Below are 21,753 nucleotides of genomic sequence, written 5' to 3'. Positions count from 1 at the left end.
GCTGGACCACTGCCATCGTTCTGCTTTCAGACAGAGCCCCTGGAGAGCTTTTTAAAGTTCAGCTGTCCCCACTATTTGCAGTGCAGCATTTGCACTTCGTTTCAGTATTCATTGTTTGTATTAATTTAATGATTTTCCTAAAGAATTCCACTGCGCTGTTTTCCTTTTTCCCTTTTAGCCCAGAGGGAGGGAAAACGTATACAGCTGAATTTACTTGCCTTGAGCTGTGACAAGGGCCAGAGCAAAGTCTGTGTGCATTTCCTCAAGAGAACTCTCCAGGAATGCTCCATACTCAAAAACACATTGGCTTGGATTTCACGTTTAAGAATGAGTGAAAGTGAGAATGTCCTGAGACCGCTGAATGCCCTCAAAATATTTGCATGTGCTTTACATCTCTGACCAAGTAAAACGGTCTACGTGCCCTGAAGCTTTGTCAGGTAGGGCGGGAGCTGTAGAGCACACGTTTGGTCAGAGTTGGGCTACGAGTGGCGTGGTGTACGGCACAGTCAGGCTCATCCCAGAGAGACTGGTGTGGTCTGGATGTTGGCATGGCTCCAGTGTGTGTGTGAGGCAGAGAGATGCTGCTTTATCCTGCTGAAGGAAGATGTGGAAGACTAGAAACTTCTATCCGTCACACTGAGAGCAGCACAGGCCGAGGTGGACTGACTAATACTCGTGCATGTATATGCGCCTACAGCATATGATGTGTGAATATCTTTTTTAACAGAGGAAGTGGTGAGTTGTCAGATAATGGCTGATATGTGTGTGATTCCTTTATAGACAGACAGTGACTATTGCTTCTATTTGGGCGGGTGAGTGTTCTGCTATGCTGAATGCCCAAATGGCTAGAGGGTGTGGCCAGGGTCTGTTTCTGTTTGACTTTTGTCTGGCCTGCTTGTAAGGTTCATTAATGTGTCAGATCTTGACAAAATGTAGCTGCAGATTTTGTCTGTGTTCATTTGTGTGTTGTCATTGCTATCTGTGTTGGGATTATGGAAGAGCAGTTTTGAATGTTGGAGAAACCAGACCACTTTTAGCATGGGGTCTCTGGGTCTGATTCAGACTGGCTTACACTCATGTTTACTTAGCACCCATTATATTGTCACAAGAGTGGTGCCATGTCTCGCAGGTTTAAATTTAATGTCATTGTCCAGTAATGTGCAACATGTTGTACCATTTTTACTAAAGGTTGAAATGGCACAAGGATGCTGTAGTGCATAAATGCATCTGGGCTCAAGTCGATTGCAGTGGACCGACTGAGTAGCGGTAGAAGCGGCCTTCCTTACCCAGGTGCCATGTATCCGTGTATCTGCCCAAACCTATTCACTGGGGAAAGTAAAGTGGACGGTTTTCCATTTTCGTACAGTCATATTTTTCCTTCTTTTGGTTTGTGTATGTGAAAGTTGAGCTTGTCTGTAAAAACAACTTTTGGCTGAAACCTCAAATTACAGCAGAGGAGAAGACAGAATTTCAAAACCCAGAAAAGTAGGAGAGGCCGTGGAAGAAGCCATGGAGGGCTGACCAAGTGCAGCACTCAGCGTGTGCACTCCCTTCACTGCCTGCACCCCTAAGGAATGCATATTGTTCTGCTCTGACTTCACCCTCTGTAATGAGAGGAAATTCCTGGGAAGCTTTCTGGCAGGGCCTGGTCTCAATAAAGACATCTTTGAAATGGTTTCCACGGAAACCGCAGTAGCAGCTAGATAACCAGGATGCAGCGTGTTGAGGGAAACGCTGAAATGCACGCTGTGCCAGTGTTGTTTACATCGCGGCTGTCGGAAACATAACTTTGGCTTGACGGATAGTTTTCCAGTAGCTGTTATTTGCTTTCTCACTATTCATGTCCTTTTCGAATGAAATGCTTCTTTTCAGTTTGCCATGAAAATCCCTCATTTGCTTCATTAGAATATTCCCTTTTAATGTTGGCATTTGCTGAAGGGACCTCAATGTCAGTCTGCTTTAAAGCATGCTTTTGTTTTCTGGTTGGGGACAGTCTCATGCTTAATTTTTGTTAATAGCTGTCCAATTATATTATTTATAGTACACTGAGCCTTCAAAACAGTTAATTGCATAATCAGACCTGCTAATGACTGGTAATACCACTGACTGGAGTGAGAGCCCCTGCATCAATTAAACAAGTGTGCCTTTGAGACTAGCGGCTTTAGAGCCAGCGTGGTCCTGCGTTCGTTCTTCTGTTTGGTGACATGGCGATTCAGCAGGTGAGCGTGTGTTAATGGCTAATGCCATGCTACCAGATAAATGCCTGAAATAAAAGGGAAGCATTACATTTTTGTACAACAAAAATGGTGCACAGCTCTTTTCAAACTCTATCCTTTGAGTAGTTATGTAAGTGCCCAGAAGCGCAGAGATGCGATGGGTGGTTGAGGCTGAATCCAAGCTTCAGTGCAGAAATTTGAGGATGAGGATTGGTTTGATTTGTAACAGCCAGCTTTCATTGGGTATTTCATTGCTGCGTGGGAGGCCCTGGTGTTGATGTCCATGAGAGCGGTTCAGCTCAGGTCGCCTGCTGAATCTGGTCCTTGATGGCCAGCAGTGTCCTCAAGAACCTCTGGCTTGCAGTGATGTCACTACAGTGAGAGCTGCTCTGTGTGGCATTATTGTAGAATAGCCGTCACGTCTGTCTTCTGGCCCCTTTGTCTTTCATCTCAGTGTCGCGGTGTGAAGGACACACAATGCCAGGGTGCTAGGGCCCTCACTATCAGAGCAAATCACCTGTGAGAGCTGGGGGAGGGATAGAATGAGAGAGGAGCGCATTTTTACTCCCGGTGTCACTCCCACTGAAAACTGCAATTCACTGCAGACTTCACATAGACGTCTTGGTGGCATTTCAGTGGCCTTCCTCTGCCACCGTAGCAGTGTGATTTTCCTGCATTGTCAGGCACCGTAAACTTGTTTTTTTTTTAGCACTTTAAACATTCTGGTGCAGTAAGTCCTGGAACACCAATTTACATGGAAGTGAGTGTCTTCAGGATCAATTTAATGCACCTTCTAGTCACTGTAACATGAAACTTTATGGGAAGTTGTTGTGGTGTAGGCCTTGTGGCTGGTTGAAGACAAACATATGTCTATTGGAATTTATGCCTGCTCTGTTTTGTCTGCATGATTTAGGTTTTCTTTTTCCAGACATTTATATTATTTAGGAGGCGTACATATCCAGACTTGGAAAAGTAATTCCTGTGTAACGAATTAGTTTTGGATCTACATATTTAGCCAGTTAAAGACCCTCTTGACAAATAACTGTTGGTGCCAAGTTTTTTTTGAAAATTCCAGGGAAGGTTTAGGGAGTTAAGGGTTAAAGAAGTTTAAATTTTAGGAAGTGCAGTATAAGTCAGTGCTTTTTCCAAATGTTCTTTGGTTCTTATGTCTGCTGTGGAAGATGGGAAGTGACTCTGCTGTTCTGGCCTCAGAGGGAAGGCCATTTCAGGGCTTAGACGATAGGACGGAAAGGAATACTGACTGTCAGCTTTAATTTGAGGGTCTGTACGTACTGTAGCATTCATATCAGGTGATCCATGTCAGAATTGCAGTTCTTTTTATACACACGTGCAAATAAATGAAAAAGTCATCATATTTATTATTTTATTTCAAATCCTTGGCTTTCGATGCCTGCCAGGAGTCTGTGACCCATAGACATCACCAGACTGTGGGTCTCTTCCATGGTGATGCTGTGCCAGGCCTATACTGTAGCCATCTTCAGTTCCTATTTGCTTCTGGGGCATTTTGCTTTCTGTCTTGTATTCAGTAAGTGACACACACATTCAGTTGGATTTTGGATGGGTGATTGACTTAGCCGGTCAGGAACATTCCCTTTTTGATCCTAAATAATTCCTTGGTTGCTTTAACTGTGTGTTTGGCATCATTGTCCTGCTGCAAGGTGAAGCACTGTCCACTGAGTTTGGAGGCATTTGGTTGGATTGGAGCAGATAAAATGTTTCTGAACACTTCAGAGTTCATCCTGCTGCTGCTGTCAGCAGTCACATTGTCAATGAAGACAAGTGAGCCAGTTCCAGTGGCAGCTATAATTTCCAAGCCATAACACTGCCTCTGTCTTGTTTCACAGGATGTTCAGGATCATGAGCAGCATGTACTTTTTCGTAAACTCTAACCTGGAGTTCTTTTTATGTTAGTTTGACAGTTGTAAGGGGGTTTTCTTCACAATTGATAGTTCTTTGGTCTTCCACTACAGTTTTATTCTGTGGTCTACCAATTTGTTTACTATTACTGAGCTCACCAATGTGTTCTTGCTTCCTAACAATGTATCAAACTGTTAATTCTGACACACCCAATGTACTGGCTATATTTCTGATTTATTCAGATGTTTCAGCCTTTTCTATAATTGCCTGCTTTACTGGCATGGACACTTATGTCATCCTCATACCAAGAGAAAACGGACTCCAAATCAACTCTAGACCTTTTGCTAGCTTTCTTGTGCATGAATTAATGATGCAATAGCACACAGCTGGCCAAGAAACAGCTGAGCAGCCAGTTGTCCAATTACTTTTGCTCCCCCCAAAATGGGCGAACTATGTACGAAAAGGACTGTAATTCCCACACGGTTTGCCCAATGTGGATGTGTAAATACCCTCAAGTTAAAGCTGCACTTTAACCTCAAACTTTATTTCAAATCCAATGCACTGAAGTACAGTGCCAAAACAACAGAAATTGTCGATGTCCAAATAATTACATTCTGCACTGTATTTGTGAACATTAATTTTCAACAATTCAAATGTTTATTTTTTTTTCCTATTCAAAATGCATTATAATATTGAATCTAAATTTGACTCTAGCAGGAACAGGTTACAGCCATAATGTTTGCCGAGAATAACAACTGAGCATCAACGGTTTTTCTTGGTTCAGGTGCAGAAATTGTTGTGTCTTTGATGTCAGAAAGGTGTGGACAGGCCTTCCAAGGTATGAAGAGTAGCTATGTCTTTAAGGTTTTCAAACTCAGTCCTGGGGGATCCCTGTGTGTTCTTATTTTCATTCCAACCACAACTGCATTCCCAGAATTTTTACAAGCTGCTAACATTTCACTGCATTGTGAAAAATTAACTTAATACATTGCAGGTTTGGCTCCTTATCATTTGCAAAGCAAGAGCCTATTGATTCATACCCCAGTCTTTAAATTCATCTGTTTAAAAAAAAAAAAAAAAAAAAACTATGCAATCGTTTTTGTTAATTACAAAAGACAATCTATAATCATTTACATTATAGCACAAATGTAAATATGGGATTTTCATTCTTCATGGGGTGCATATTTTATGTGGCTTAAAGGGTAAATAATCCCTCAAAACATGAAAAGCCTAATTAAGAAAAATTAACAGCTTGTTAAAATTCTGGGATTGCAGTTGTGGTTGGAACAAAATCCAGCATGCACAGGGGTCCCCCATGACCGAGTTTGAAAACCACAGGTTTAAGCTGATAGTACATGCCTGGCAGACATATCTGTTACTCTACCTCTGTGTCAGAGAGGAAGAAGAAAAGCTGAGTGTTATCAGAATATGCGTGAGTGGAGAGGTCATATGAGGATAGTCATCAGTGAAGTAGTGTATACTGAGAAGAGCAGGTGACCTAGAACTGAGCCCTGAGGAACAGCAGCGCTGAGTGTGCATGGTGCAGATGTACATCCTCTCTCCATGACACCTGACAGGAACAAATGCTTTTACGGGAGTGTGTGCAAGGAGCCAGAGATCCCCGGTTCAGCAGTGGTGGTGAGGAGGTGCTGGGGTTGGCAGTGTCAAAGGCTGCAGAGAGATCCAGAAGGATGGGCGGCATGCAAGTTCAGTGGAAAAGCTTGATATATCACTGCATGCCTATGTTTCAGGAAGCAATTGGTTGGCTTTTGGCATCTGTCTCTACTAAGACATCTTCTATAGAGGTAGTATCTTAAAGGAGTAGTGTTCTTCTCCGTGACTGGATTCCTGTTTCTTCCTCTCCTTCCATTTTCATGCTTTACCATGAGATACCCTACATGCCCTTGTAAGGTAACACCGAACTTGGATGTGTATGAACAAAGGTCTCTTTCTCCCAGCGTGACCAAGTTCTTTGACAGGGCTCTAAACACTGGTGTTACTAGCCTAGTGTTACTTTGATCTTGAAGGAGTATAGTCTTTCTAATGGTAGTGATTGATTTGAGGGGAAACCTTTGAAGAAATGGCAGGAAACTGCGCTTATTTTTATCTACAGCCATCTTTCACCTCATGCTTTAGAGCATTTTGTATAAATGTCGGCCTAGTTCTTTCCTGGTGCACTAAATGTGAATGGGTTACATTAATGCATTATTTTGTAGCAGAAGGTGTACTGTGTGGTGCTGTCTGGCTCTGGCGATTATGTGGTCAGCTCTGAGAGCTGTTGTCTACGGCTCTTTTCCTCTCCATGCGGATGGAATTTAATCTGAATATCTTCCGTTATCAGATGAAACCCACCCATGTGGCCTGAGAGTGGGAGATTTGTTTTGAGATGCACAGGCCGAGGCTCTGACCACTGTTGCCACGGAGAGCCATACATGCCTGGTAGTGCTTGTGCCCTGTCAGAGCGGTGCCACCCATTCAGTGCTTTGTGTCCTGACCCGTTACACAAGGGCAGAGCTGAGGATTCTGGGCCAAAGCCATAAAACCAGCCTCGGGCCACAAAGATGCATTGACAGTAAACAATAAGACCATAGTTTTTTGTTGTTGTTGTTTTTACTGAAGTCCGTTCCAGCCTCTCGCTCTCATCTTGGCTGTTTGTTTTGCATGTTTCTACATGGGAATAATTCAGTGTGTCATGTGGGTGTGTCATACTAAATTTCACTTGTAGTAATGTTGATGTTTTTTTACAACCCCCTTATTCTGTAATGTTTCATTTGGATGGCTTCAGATGTGCCGCTGCTCTGGAAAACATTTGTTCCCGATGGCAGTTAAATAGCACTCTGTGTCTGTGAACTCCCGAGCCCTCCGAATGGCGTCAGAAGTGGAGCGAGAACGTGGAACCGCCGTCCCAAACAAATCCGATATCTGCTGTGATGCTTTTGCTGAGCAGTGATGCGTTCTGCTCTCCCGGTTCTTACTCAGCCGTCGAGAAACTGGAGACGGCCGATGTTCATCGCCGTTCGCAGTCTGAGCGCTCCGACTGTTTTCCTTAATTTGAGCGAGCTGCCCCCACTCTGTCTGCGCCGGGGTCCAGCGCAGCTGTATTTATTGATCTGTGTTTACGGCATCTTCCCTCAGCGTGCCGACCATCTGCTTTTAATCGACTGCCCTGCCTCCCTGCCTTGGCCCCGCCCCCCCCACTCCGCCGGCACCGCGGTCTGCACAGGCCCACACCGCCACGGGCTGATTTACAGCCGCTGCTCTTTTACTGTTCTTCTGAGACGCGCGGTCCAGCGCCACACAAAGAACCCGGCTAACTAGCGTGCATCAGCGTCACTCGCGGCCGAACCGCAACTCTAACACCGTGCCTGCAGCGGGCTGCGTTCTGCATTTTTCATTCCCCCTGTACCCTGTCCTCGCGTCGCTCAGTCTCCCCCGTCGGCCCTATGGCCACGGGCTAATCCAGGCCCCTGCTATTTCGTTAAAATTGAACGCAGCTGAGGAAACAGGCGGTGCGCTGCACTGGTTTGTTCATCATATCTCGCGTTTCCTCGTTGTTGGTACTGTTTGTTTTAGTCCTGCGCTGTTTCACGGCTCTTCAGAAATCCTCCACTGTCCGTACTGGCGGAAAGTTCGGCCCATTTCTTTGGCTCTGTACTTCAGCGAAATCTCAGTGGGGGCATCAGTCACAGCCCATTAGTATTCTGATACATGCCACATAAACACACAGGGGGCTTAAAAGCAGTCCCCTGTATTCACTATGGCCCAGCAGGGCACTTGGCTCTATGGAAAGTCAATGAGGATAAGAACAGTCCTTTCTCAGAGAAGGAATCCTGATTGATTTTTTTTTCTTCTTCTTCTTCTTCATATTCGTGGTTGCCAAATCATCCCCTCCCTTTAATTAAAAATAAACTCTGGAGTGCTGTGCCATTGTGAAAAACAACAGTAGAGGGGAGAGTTGGCTGACTAGGGCCTTTAAATCTGGAGTTGCAGAATAGTCTAAGCTGCATGGTACATAAAGTCCCTTCTTCATATGGATGAACTCTCATAATCAGTTTTGAGAATTGTGACTGTTTTTCTTCACTATGAATAATCACTATGATAATTTCTGCTCTGCCACAATATAAACATCATTTTTACAATTGTAGCCTGCATTTCTCGATTGGATTTTGTACAAGAAAAGTACATCATCCCCTGTGTGATTTGTTCCCTCTGAGAAATCAACATTCAGAAATAAACAAGTAAATGTTTTTGGTCTTCGACTTCATTTTTCATGGCTGTATTGCTCCGTTTCACTTCGACTAACAGCCAGGCGAGGGGAAAGCAATTGGCTTCTTCAAACTGCCGTCGTGTCAAATGTCACCGGGGATGATAGTGAAGTGATGTAATTTAAAACCGATTCCAGTTATGATCGCACTCATACAGAGGTATCAAATTTGTGTTTTGAACCTACTGTATCCCTACGGAGCTTTTCCTAGGGCCATACCACAACAATCAACTTTATTTATGAATAATTTGTGGATTAATACAGGTTTTGTGAAACTAGACGTCTGAACTTTTATGAATATCTTTAATCTGCATTTTAAGCTAACAAATGTTTCTAATTTAGAGAATGACAAGAAATCATGAAATCTTATGCTAAATTAAAAAAAAATAATAATTGAAAAATGAAGTGAAAACACATGTTATGAATTGGCAGGATGAGTAAACGGTGGCCTGGAGGCTGATTGCAGACTGTGATTCTTCAGTGTGCTCACACTGCTTAAGAAGCAATAACTGTGGGGATGCACACAAGGCAGACTTTTCACGTATTTTTATTTGATGTGTCAATTTACAGAGATGTCATAACCCGCGAACGCTCTTCTTCATGCAGTTGCATTAAAGAGGCACGGGCAGGTCTAACTGTATCAAACTGTAATCTGAGTTTCAGCACAGCCTCTGCTGTGTGTCTCTATCAGGCCATGAAATTGCATTATCTTTCTCTAACCTGATGCAACTGCTTGAGTGTGTAATTGTCCCCATTGTTCGTCTGATGGGGACTGATTCCCGTGCCTGTGGGCTGCTTATGTGACTGGACAGCCACCCCACTGCGGCCCTGCTTTCAGGCCCTGGGTCTACTGCAGACTCCCGAAGATTGAACTCAATCCTCAGACACGCTGCTTGACTTTGAAATTTCCTTCACTGCCCCTTTCAGAATCACCGAGACGGGAAAATGATGGCATCATTAGCTAGTTATCTTCAGGCAGCCACCGTGGGAATATTGTGTACTGTTGTTGTTTTATGACTGAGTGGACCAATGCATCATTAAAGGAGAATTCTCTTGAAAAATGCACAGTAATTTTGGAGCCAAGGATCAGAATGTGCAGTAGTTTTAGATTCAGCCAGCTTCATTATGTCCCTTGTCATTTTTTTGAAAATTAAATGTTAAATATTTATTAACATTGCAAAAAAAACACATTGTTCTAGTCATTCTCAGCAATTCACTTTGGTATAGCTGATAATGTTGAATGTAGTGTGACTTGAACTCATGAAAGTAGGTCATAATGGAGACAATGTGAACTGTTTAGTGATGGTTCAAGTGAAAGGACCCCCATTCTTTTCTCTCGTAATGGTGTGAAATGTCTGTATGGGTAGTCCTATTTGGGAGTGTATTTTTATTTATTTTTATTTTTTTTAACAGCATTCTGGGTTTCCAAATTCCAATGATACATTATGTGCACAAGAATGCAGCAAGTAAAACAACAGTATATATATATTTTTATTAACCAAGTTTAGTACCTCCAACTTATTTTTCAAAGGAAAATGTCTGTGTTTGTGGTACAGAAGTGTTGCCTTGATCGTTACCAGACATATGGTGGAAATGCTGATGGATCTGAGATATTGAGTTACATACTGTGGTTTACTGTATTCAATATTTTTGGACTGAAGTACGCAGCCTTGTATGTTTTAGCCCTTACTATTAATATTTTTGCAAGTCCGCAGCTGTCTAAGTGGGAGGATTTTCTAAATCTGTCGTTATTATCATTGTAATGAGTTTTGTTCATCAGTAAAGAAATTTCTCAGAACTGAATTTACGCGCGGCTCTAATTGGAGAGCGCCTCAAACCTCCGTCCACTTAGAGTGGAATGGGAGTGTCCCTGAGGGCTCCTGGGGCTGTCGAAGGTGTGTTCAGAGAGACTGCCCCGCGAGGAGCAGAGCATGATGGGGCGATGAGGCCGCAGAGAAAGGGGATATGGCAGGCCCAGGGAACAGCATGGTAACACTGCTGAGAGAGGCAAACGGGAAATCTCCCTGTCCTCAGCCTCACATTAAATCTATTGGTAGGTGGAATAATGTGTGTAAGCACAGATACTGCTAGATATTCATGGGCTGGGATTTAGAGAGAACTTTGCTGCCATGGTTGGCACACTCTCTACTGTAGTAATCTTAACAGAAAATACTTATTAACTGAACCTCGTGCAAATGTTTTTTTCCTTCTTCATGTCTTTAGAAATGTTAGAATCAGGGTGGAGATGCAGATGTGGAAAGTAAAACTTGTGAAGTAGAATTTAATGCCTTCCATGCTGGTTCTGTTGAGGGAATATTTGAGGAGGGAATTGCCAACTTCTAGACGTGAAATCCCACAGGCTTAATAACTAATGACCCGCAGGGTAATCAGGGCAGGGCTGCGAGTCATTCTCATGAGCCAGCTGTTTTCTCTCGGTGCTCCTTCGCTAATCCACACCAGCACATTCCAGCAGGGAAGCATCAGTCCTTAGCTCTCGTCCTCCAAAATCCAAACCCCCTCCGTTTCCTCTCTGTAGATCAGCTGAATATGAAACTATACTAATCTTTTATAAACCAGGAACATGCTGAAAACGGGCTGTTTCTCACAAATCTGGTTTTCCTTTCTAAAGAAAAGAAATTTGTAAACAGAATGTAAATGCTAGAGCTGTACCACCCGCGACAAAAGCTTTAGGAATACAAAGGGATGTGAATATCCATCTGAAACAAATAACTTCTCTGTTTGTTTTGAGTCAGTAGGACCCAGTTGCATTAAACACATTACTTGGAGAAAACTGTGGTCTCTGTTTCCAGGATGTTTGTGAGTTTATTTTCATCATACTGTATGTGTGTAACTGTAGTCTTATATAATCAGTCAAGATTGGGGGGGGGGGGGGGGGGATTCTCAGTATGAATGACCCAAGTTGCTAAATCTGTTGGCTTGATTTATGGCTTCTCCAGTGTCAAATGTATTCCTGAAATTCATAAATAATGTAGCCTGACATTTCACGTTCTATTTGGTGGATAGTGCTGGCTTGGATGTCATTACGCAAACGTCCCTTGGTAAGAACTGCTTCTAATGTGCCAAAATCCTCTCCTCAGTGTAGGGAAGTCAAACCGCTGATCTGCATGCCTGAGGAAAGTCAGGCCTCGTCCAATGAGATGCACAGATTCAGTCCAGCAATAACAGCGGCATTGTAGTGTTTCACTGCAGAGAAACTGATTTTTCAGCTTTCAGTTGAGAACATGCGGTTCTTGGAGGAAGGGCTTGCTGCTTATTGCCGTAGCGGCGTCCCTGTAGACCGCAGCGAGCGTTCTCCAGAGCTCTTACCTCTGACAGGGGTGTGATGGACCTGTGTGAAGTGCCATCTGCTCCTGCCTTCCGTGCCCTGTCTCAGCGAAGCTCTAAAGTGTGCGTGCGTGCGTGCACGCGCGTTTTAGCACCTGCGGACGTGCGGCAGGTGAAATCACGGACGCGTCACTGCGCCCGGGAGACCCCGCCTGTCCGTGGCGGCGCGCTGGAGGGGTCCCGACGCGCTCGCTCGCTCGTTTAGAGGAGCCCTTCCGCCCGGGATTAGGGCAGATCCTGCCTCCGCGGCGGGGCTCAGCCCGCTCCATTGTTCCCCTCCCAGCATTCCTGCCCGCAGAACAATGCGAGAGATCAGCGGCGGGGCAGAGCAGCGCTCGGCGCGGGCTCCGTGTCTGCCGGCGGGGAAGCGCCGTCGCTCGCGGTGAAACGTACCGGCGCGCGGCATCCCGACAGGAATCTGACATCACACACGATTACATTACAGGGGTGGGAGGGGGTACCAAGGGTGGAACCAAAATAAAGAGCAACGTACCGAAATAAAACATTTTATTTATACGCTGTCAAAACAAGGAAAGCATCTGTCTGGCATCACTCTGGCTTTGTTTTTGTGTTGCAGAATGACATTGAATTGAGAGGGCGTTCATGTATGGCAAGTGTCCTGCACTCATGTAGCCTGGAGCAGCAGTTTATGTTGCTGACACTGAGGGGGTTCATTGGAGGTTGGAGTTTTTCTGGTCTGTCTTCAGGACAGCTGTGCTCCTCGTGTATTTATTGGAGTGCTCCGGTGATGAGGGGAGGGAGGTTATGTGAGGTTGTTCTGCTGGGCGCTAGCAGCACCTAAGGCCTCGCTGCTCTGACTGACTGAGTGAGCGAGTGAGTGAGCGAGCGAGCGAACAGGAGGGACACAAGGATGCTCTCTGTCTCGCTCTTTTGGCCACACATCTGAAGGCTCCGCTCGAATGACATGCCCCCCACCTCACCCCCAGCTGAGTGTGCGGTTGTCTTCTCTCTTCCCCGTCCTGAAACGTGATCATGATAGGGAATTTTGGTGTATCAATCTGAAATGCTTTCCTTGCAGAGTGTAGTGTTTTGCAGTAGAGCTCATTATGGCAGGCCTGTGTGTGTCTCTGCAGAGTGGAACATCATGGAAGGGCAAATGAACACTTGAGTCAGATCATTTTATCCTTAAAAACTTTGAAACTCCTACTGTAAGAATACTTGAAAGAATAAAACAACTTGAAAGAATGCAGAGCTAACAAACAGTGGGTAGGTGACTGATTCCTCAGTACGGCATGGAGAGGGTGATGTATGGAGGGGGTTATTAGGCGACCTGGGCCCCAGCATAGTGGGAAGGGAACCATGGGAAAGTTTGTGCTTCAGACCAGACACGCAGGCCCTGACTGTTGGCTGCTTTGTTTGGACCCAGAAAAGCTGAACCAATTAGTGTAAACCTCATCTGCTGGGGATTGGCCTGGAAAAGGTCAGTCTGCTCCTCCACTACATTTTAATGTTAGGGTTTCTTTCCCTGACCATACTGGTTATGTTTGAGTTTGCATTTTTTTTTTTCTGCTTGTTCTTTCTCACAATAGGTTTAAATACACTAGCATACGTAATATGAGAGGGTGGTGTAGCTCTTGGCTGCACCATTCCGTGATCATTTGGTAGAGGAATGGCAATGGCTCATTCAAGCCCATCGTGGTGAGCTGATATCCGTGTGCAGCCTTCTCTGTTTGCGACTCTTTATGCTGCATCTCTGTGACGGAGTGGATTTGCCTCAGCAGGGGTTGCTCTGTTAAACTAATCCAGTTACTGCTCTGCTGAGATGTGCTACTGGGCGGTGACACTGCTGGAGCAGGGACCCGGCACTGTCTGTCAGGCTGCTGAGCACTTGAGTACACGCGGCTAATGTTTCTAACGGGCTGCCCTGCGATACACCATGTAAAGGGCCTAGTCAGATTTGCCCACATTCTTGGTTTATTGATTTTGCTAACGCTCAGCATTTTATTGAATGCATGAAACCGTGTTTGTGCCCAACCAACCAAGATGAGGCGTTGAATCCTCTTTATTCTAATTTTTGGCTGTTTCTTCCCCCACAGTAATTGTACAACCATGCACACACTATAATCACTGAACATAGACGTTATCTAATTATTAAAGGATTCTCAAACTGTCTGAAAGCCATATTTTCTTTTTAATTGGATATGTCCACATGAATGCTATTCAGTATACTAATTAATGTAATGCAAATGTGTTTTCAGTAATGGCACTGGTAGTTCTTCGATTTGGCTGAACTGTTTGATCTATTAAAGCTGTTCATAAGTTAGCTACAACAAGCTATTTTTGTTTTTATTATTAGTTGTGTGACTCCAAAGCAGCAATATTGCACTGGCATGTATGCCATCTGCCAAGTTACTCCTTGGCTGCGCGCCATGTCCCATACCTATGCAGCACAGAGAGTTTGGAACTTTTCAGGGCTTCCTACAGAAATAACCGCAATAACCACAGACTGTCAACCCATAAGAATATTAACTTCTGTACCTTTTAACCTCATGTAAACATTGAATTCACAAATAACTTCACATGTCCACACTATAAAGCCCCAAACTTGGGTAATTTTTTTTTTTTTTTCGTCTTTATTCTGCCAACAGCCAATGTTGTTTCTTGCAACTTGGCCTCATTTTGATATCCATACTTTTAACAGCAGTACTAGGTTTTGCTCATTTTAATTAATGACTTATGGACAGTGCTTTGAGTGAGTAACTTTTTTTTATTTTTGTGTGTTGAAAACATGTTTTTGTTGATAACATTTACTACTATGTTTTTACAAGGAGTGTGCTTTATGTAGTCTGCATGAAGGAAACATGTAGTCACACTAATCATTTTCTCATTATCAGACTGGTATGTTCTTGATCTCATGTGCTCATTGTGCAAATCCTTCCCTATCCAGTAAAGAAAATGCTGACAAACCAGCAAACAGATTGACATCATTTGAACTCTACAGCCTTGTGCTTGTGCGATACCTAATTGCAGTCTTTACTGTCACTGGGAGAATAGTGGTAGTAATAGAATGTTGTAAGATACTTTGGTAACGACTATTGATAGCAATCCATTTCTGTGGCTGCTCTAGTGCATCTTGCAAGAGGCTGAGAGCTGAAAGATGGTGTCCCAGAGGCGTTAAAATGTACTACAGTTTGATTTGTACTTGAAGAATTTTGTTACTGTAGTAAATTAGGTGGTTTCTTTAGCCATAATTCAGAAAGTATCCAGCAGTGTGGTAGTGCTAGGGATTATAATCAGAAACGCTTCATACCTTTTTTTTCATGCCTCTGTTCTCTCCTCACTTCCTTCACAGTATGGATTCCAAAGGGTATTGTTGTCTGCATTAAGTCACAAAAGAAGCAAAGCAAATTTAAGAACTAAATCTTTATTTTGGCTGTAAAGTAGTCTGGGCTTCAAAGCCTTGTTATTGCAGTTCGCACCATAAATCTGAAGCATGGTGCATGCAGGGAAATCTGTCTTTATGGTTCTGGATTAAAAGGTTATCACTGAGAGGGAAACACATCTGTAATTTGAAACCACTGTGCAGTTGTTCGTGTAAAGGGGAAAATGGAAAGCAAGAACAAATCTGTGAAGTCCATAATCTAGCCATTATATGATGAAAATTGATACAGTATAACGGTTCGTTGCATTCGTTTGAAGTATATAACTGCTTTGTCAACAAGTACTTTATGTTTAATGTGAATATTCCCATGTGAGTAACTATAGTTATCTGCTTTCAGTTTTGTTACATAACCACTGTATGCAATCCCCAAAGAATCGGCCGTCCTTCTGAAGAACAGAACGGAAGTGTTATCATAATGATCTGTGTACATGTTCTGCTTGCTTGGGAACCTGTTAATGGAAGTTACACTTCATAAACTGCAAGTAGAATCAAATCAAACTTTGATTTGAACATATTTCTTAACAATGACTCTTAACTATGTTTGCTATTCTATTGCCCATTTGATGCAGGCTGATTGAGCCTACTTTCCAAGGAGAGTTTATAGGAAGGATGTCGAACAGGCAATTAAACGAATTTTAAATGATCTTGATAACATGTATTACTGTGTCTGCCAAAAATACTGTGAATGTGGGACTTCCACCCCTAGCACCCAAGGATGCGAGGTATGCTGTACACTCAGTGATACATCTCTAGCTATTGTGTTGCTTGTCTCGGTAGTGAACACCGCCGGTCTGGCTGGTGAGGAAGGATCTGTGAATGCAGCGGAGAAGGTAGACTACATGTGACAGCGAATGGCTTAACTTTCGACATCCAAATTCACTCAGGTTTTTGACTGTTTCCTTGACCATGCTTCCTCAGTTATGGGTCCCCTGGCGTCGAGTTCACAGGTCTGCACAAAGACACAGCCACTGTCACGCAGATCCACTTCCTGCCTGGACAGGTAAGCGCTTCTCTTTCTTCAACAATGGAACTGTTTCCTCTGGAATTATACTGCTTTTTTCACCAGTCGTTTGGCACAGATTTGTATCTTCTACACTTTGTAGTACTTTATAGTTGGTCCCATATCTCTATCTGTTTGATGCTCTTGTTAGCTTATGAGGATCGAACAGCTGTTGCAACAAAGAAGTTCCTCTAGGATTTTCTCTATTGTTTCTTGAAACAACTCCTTTTCTTATTGTGAATTTAAAGTAGCAGAAGAAAACACTGAATTACAAAACTTGCCTTTTTTGGCTTTATATAGAGATTGTTACACAGTAACAATACACATAGTAGTTTCCATTGAAATGGAAAGACTTGAATGCTGTCTTTTGTTCTAGTGACTTTTATCATTTGCACCACAGAAACATTTAAGATGCGTCATGATGTTGAGAATTGTTTTCAATGTCTTACTAAATGCGATTTACATTGGTAGCGAACCCAATGAAAAGTTCTATGCCTGGCACGGGGTACCTCACGGGTCAGTTCTCGCTAATTGGGCTGCTCGGCAAAATTGCATTAAAGTGCCAATGCATGTATAATTGAGACATACATCCAGTGTGTTTAATCCGTGCATCAGCGATGGTGCCTTCCATATCTTTGCCACATTGCAACACAGCAAAACTAGAAATAATCTATGTGAATATCTGTTTCATTGTATATGTGAGGTAATACTTGAATTTCTGTATACTGATGCACTTTCTAACTTCTCAGCTAACACGAATGTTCTCACAATGCTGTTGTCATGTAGTTGCTAAGTTTTAACATTAACAAAGCATTGCAGTAACATTGAGAGAACTTTTCATGCTAGCTGGGTTGGCAACTAATTTATGGAGAATTGAAGAAAATATTCATGGAGTAGTGGGCAATTTTAAGAAGTGTTGAATAAAAAATATTTTTTTTAATTAATAAAATTTTAAGCATTTAATTTAATTTAATTTATTGTGATGGTAAAGGTGTGAGTGGGGGCATAGATCAGTTTTAATGGGCAAGAGGGCAAAATGTGGAAAAAGCTCAAGTGGAGTTAATTTTTTCTGAAGGCACTGTATATGGATCCAGATGTTTTATTTGATAGCCCAAGAACATCCATCATGGTTCCGTGGGTTATTGTGCTATATTGGCAAGCTGTGAAGCTGTGGGTAATAGTAGCTTTTACTTTTTTAGAGCAAACGCTCCCTGTTTGATGTTTTTGTAGTCAACAGATCATACTATTAAGCTCCTGAATTAAATTTGTTTTTCACTGAAGCAATTTAATCTGATTTAGCAATTTGCATTTATAATGAACAGATCTTATAAAAGCACCAAATGCTGATGCTATTGCTGTGAGATATTAACAATTTCAGTGGGGTGTCAGCATTTTTCTGCCCGTCACTGTGGCTTTTCTTCGGTTACATTGGCAGAATTCCTGTTTGGGCTTGTGTACTTGCTTACACTTCCATGTCAACCCAGGCCCTTGTTGACTTCAGCTGTAAACATCATAGCTCATTTGACTAGGAAGTAATTAATTTAATAGTTTAAACAAAGGCCGTCTTCAGAGTCGGTCAATATTTATTTGATTGGCTTTATTGCCAGGGCTGGTATGCAGGGACCACATCATTGCAAATAAATCATAACTCATCCAATCCAATCTCCTCTCCTTGGAACCCCATTAAAAAAGTGTCAGACTGCTTAGTGTGGGAACTGAGTGGAATAGAATATGCCGCTGTATAACTGATCAGAGGGGCAGTGATGGTGGGTTGCTGGTGTGTGTGGTGTTGCAGGGCCGCTTGCTCTCTCTGCTGGATGATAACACTCTGCACCTGTGGGAGATCAGCCCGAGAGAGGGCAGCTCGCACCTGGAGGAGCTCCGCAGCTTTATCCTGCCGGGGCGGCCAGGCATCGAGAGCACAAGGTGAGCCCACCCCCTACTGACCTGTGCACAGCCCTGTCCACCCCCTACTGACCTGTGCACAGCCCTGTCCACCCCCTACTGACCTGTGCACAGCCCTGTCCACACCCTACTGACCTGTGCACAGCCCTGTCCACACCCTACTGACCTGTGCACAGCCCTGTCCACACCCTGCTGACCTGTGCACAGCCCTGTCCACCTCCTACTGACCTGTGCACAGCCCTGTCCACCCCCTACTGACCTGTGCACAGCCCTGTCCACCTCCTACTGACCTGTGCACAGCCCTGTCCACCTCTTACTGACCTGTGTACAGCCCTGTCCACCTCTTACTGACCTGTGTACAGCCCTGCCTACCTCCTACTGACCTGTGTACAGCCCTGTCCACACCCTACTGACCTGTGCACAGCCCTGTCCACACCCTACTGACCTGTGCACAGCCCTGTCCACCTCCTACTGACCTGTGTACAGCCGTGTCCACACCCTACTGACCTGTGCACAGCCATGTCTACACCTTACTGACCTGTGCACAGCCCTGTCCACCCCCTACTGACCTGTGCACAGCCCTGTCCACACCCTACTGACCTGTGCACAGCCCTGTCCACACCCTACTGACCTGTGCACAGCCCTGTCCACACCCTGCTGACCTGTGCACAGCCCTGTCCACCTCCTACTGACCTGTGCACAGCCCTGTCCACCCCCTACTGACCTGTGCACAGCCCTGTCCACCTCCTACTGACCTGTGCACAGCCCTGTCCACCTCTTACTGACCTGTGTACAGCCCTGTCCACCTCTTACTGACCTGTGTACAGCCCTGCCTACCTCCTACTGACCTGTGTACAGCCCTGTCCACACCCTACTGACCTGTGCACAGCCCTGTCCACACCCTACTGACCTGTGCACAGCCCTGTCCACCTCCTACTGACCTGTGTACAGCCGTGTCCACACCCTACTGACCTGTGCACAGCCATGTCTACACCTTACTGACCTGTGCACAGCCCTGTCCACACCTTACTGACCTGTGCACAGCCCTGTCCACCCCCTACTGACCTGCGCACAGCCGTGTCCACCTCACAGGCACAGGGCTTATTAAATGGCCTGCTTCAGGTTGCCCAGGTTTTGAGCAACATGTTTACATTTGTGTCACAGTGCCACTCGTGTGACTGTCCTTCTGTTGAAGACGGGCTCTGAGCTGTTATGCCTGGGTACAGAGGGAGGGGGCATCCACTTCCTGGAGCTGCCCAGCCTGGGCCTACTGGATACAAAATCTTTATTGCAGGATGAGATCATACAGAGGTGAGTGTCGGAGGTACCAGGCCACTGTACTAACCTGCTGATCCCAGTGTAGCTGAACTGTAACGGTTTTACACGCAAAAGTGATTCTTAAGTGGTTGAGTTTTCCTTTCAAGAAGAGATATAGAGAATCTTCACTTCAGTATAATTTTTGAGTTCAGTGCTTTTTTGCCAGGTCAACACAAAGTTGATTGATTGGCATTTGCCTAAGTGCATCCATCCATCCATCCATCCATTATCTATACCCGCTTATCCTGAGCAGGTGCTGGAGCCTATCCCAGCGTGCATTGGGCGAGAGGCTGGAATACACCCTGGACAGGCTGCCAATCTATCACAGGGCTGTCTTGGTGCAGCTTAGATTAAAAACAGAAACACAATCAATACAATATACAACATCACAAATACCCAAACTGTACAGATTCATAGTAGAAATTCAGATAATTTAAAAAGTTGAGGCCATTTAAAAAGTTAAGATCTGAAATATAGTGCCTTATGGGTTTGGGGATGGTTTTGTTCCTGAAGCGAGGCTTTTGCATTTTATGCACCTGAATCTCCTGCCTGATGGGAGGAGACTAAAGAACAAATTTGCCGGGTGAGAGGGATCAGTGGTTATGCTTTTAGCCTTCCTCATTATTCTAGTATTACAGTGTGAAGAAATTGAAGGTAGACTGCAACCAGTAATTTTTGTTGCTGTGTGAACCACTTTTTCAAGCTGGGCCTTTCCCTGCGTGGTTGTGTGTCAGTACCAAACAAGTATGAAAAAGGTCAGTGCGCACTCAATCATAGCTCTTAATCTTTGCTTTCTGACTGACACCATTCTTTTTCAGCTGTTGAAGGAAACTGAGTTGCTGGTGAGCTTTACTGACTGTTTGGCTGGTGTTTTGTTCCCATGATGGAGATTGGTGGATGGAGGTTGCAAGGAACAGGAAGGAGGGGAAAAATCCTTTAGTTGAGATGTTGACTGCTGATTGTTCTCAGCACACCACCTAACCAGCTCCTGTACTTCCTTACAGTAGTCCGATTTGTCATTGCCAGTTAGACCTGCCACAGTTCTATCATTGGCAAATATATACACCATAAGAGTGAGAGTGTGATCTACAGTTCTTTGTGTACCAAAATAATAGAAGTGACAAAGCACAACCTCAGGGGGCACGCATTCTTTGGCAACGAGACATGCTTGCCAATTTTGACAACTTATTTCCTGTCAGACAAGAATTCCAGGATCCAACAGCACAGTAACTAAGATCCTCTTTAAAAATGATCTATATGTACCTTTTATAAACAAGCCTTTCGACGTAATTGACTGATTCGATTCAATTGTCTGTCTATACATCCATACTTGTGGAAAGCTTGTAGTTGCATGCATGGATCTTAGTTACCAAAATGTGTGTTTTAGGTGGATTATTTTCCATGAAGGTATTGTAAGAAGATTTTTTTCTCAGTGCAGTTCAGGTGACAAAAGGAGCATTGGGATGTATATGAATTGAGCTGAGGTTTCTAGTACCAAGCATAAACTTGTTCTCTGTACTAAATTCCGTGCGGTGGTCTGACCGAGCTGTCGTGTTCCAAAACAAGAGGCTGCAGTGAGCCCAGCCCTGTATTAAGATGCAGGCCTCAGAGGCCTGTCCTTGCTGCTGGCTGATTTTATGGGGAGTCTCCTCTCACAGCGCAGCTCTGATGTGGACTGAATCCCAGATCACATCCTGCAGTTTTTAGGATGTCAGATTTATCTATGCAGGTGCAGCTTGGGTGAGCTGTGGGCCTCTCTCAAACAGAGCAAGCGCCATTGACATGCTCCCAGAAAGCACAGCTTGCCAATATCATAATACAACTGCATAAATTTATACTCCGGACTAATATTATTTAATTGCTCAGTATGACACTAGTTGGCATTATAATATTCAGCTGGACTTTGATGATAGTGGCCAGCTATATAGAGGGCTGGTGCGGTTTCTTTTAAAAATGAGCAACAGAACTTAATGTAGGAAACTACATCAGACAGATTTTTCATGCAGTGGAAATTTTTGAGGTGCAATTGGCATGGATGTTTCATGCTGTTTGTGGATGCTTTCAGCATATTACTTTGGAGTTCCATTTCAAGCAGTTTTGTGTTTTGCCAGGGCTACAATAGTAGAGCAACTGTGAAAGGCCCCAGGTTTCTCTATGTATGCTCAAAAAGATGTAATGCGAGTAAAATGTTTGATTTGGACAATATTTGGCACAGGGGTATGTTTGCCTGTATGTGAAATTGGAGAAAGGACATTTTTTTGTCGCTCACTGATGGCTGAGCTTTGCCCTAGTGTGCGGGGCGGCTGCAAGTCCATGTGGAGGAGGAGATTCTTACAGGAAAGCCAGATCTCCTGGAGCCTGTCCAGATGAGAGAGAGACGGAAGGATGAGACATGTGGGAGGATAGGCAATTAATCGCATCTTAC

The 21,753-nt window shown here is 44.1% G+C and overlaps 1 protein-coding gene across 1 annotated transcript in view; it reads left to right on the top strand.

Moving 5' to 3' along the window:
• The window catches only part of LOC118220931 (lethal(2) giant larvae protein homolog 1-like), a 57,399-nt gene that overhangs the window by 3,940 nt on the left and 31,706 nt on the right, over positions 1-21,753 (top strand). The window contains exons 3-5 of the mRNA XM_035405403.1: positions 16,025-16,106; positions 17,902-18,032; positions 19,176-19,322. Of these exons, the coding sequence (XP_035261294.1) occupies positions 16,025-16,106; positions 17,902-18,032; positions 19,176-19,322 (360 nt within the window). The remainder of the gene's footprint in view (positions 1-16,024; positions 16,107-17,901; positions 18,033-19,175; positions 19,323-21,753) is intronic.

Source organism: Anguilla anguilla, chromosome 2 (assembly GCF_013347855.1).
Source record: "Anguilla anguilla isolate fAngAng1 chromosome 2, fAngAng1.pri, whole genome shotgun sequence".
NCBI classification, from domain to species: domain Eukaryota; kingdom Metazoa; phylum Chordata; class Actinopteri; order Anguilliformes; family Anguillidae; genus Anguilla; species Anguilla anguilla.
The sequence above is the reverse complement of the archived record's forward strand: the minus strand, read 5'-3'. Positions and strand labels throughout refer to the sequence as shown.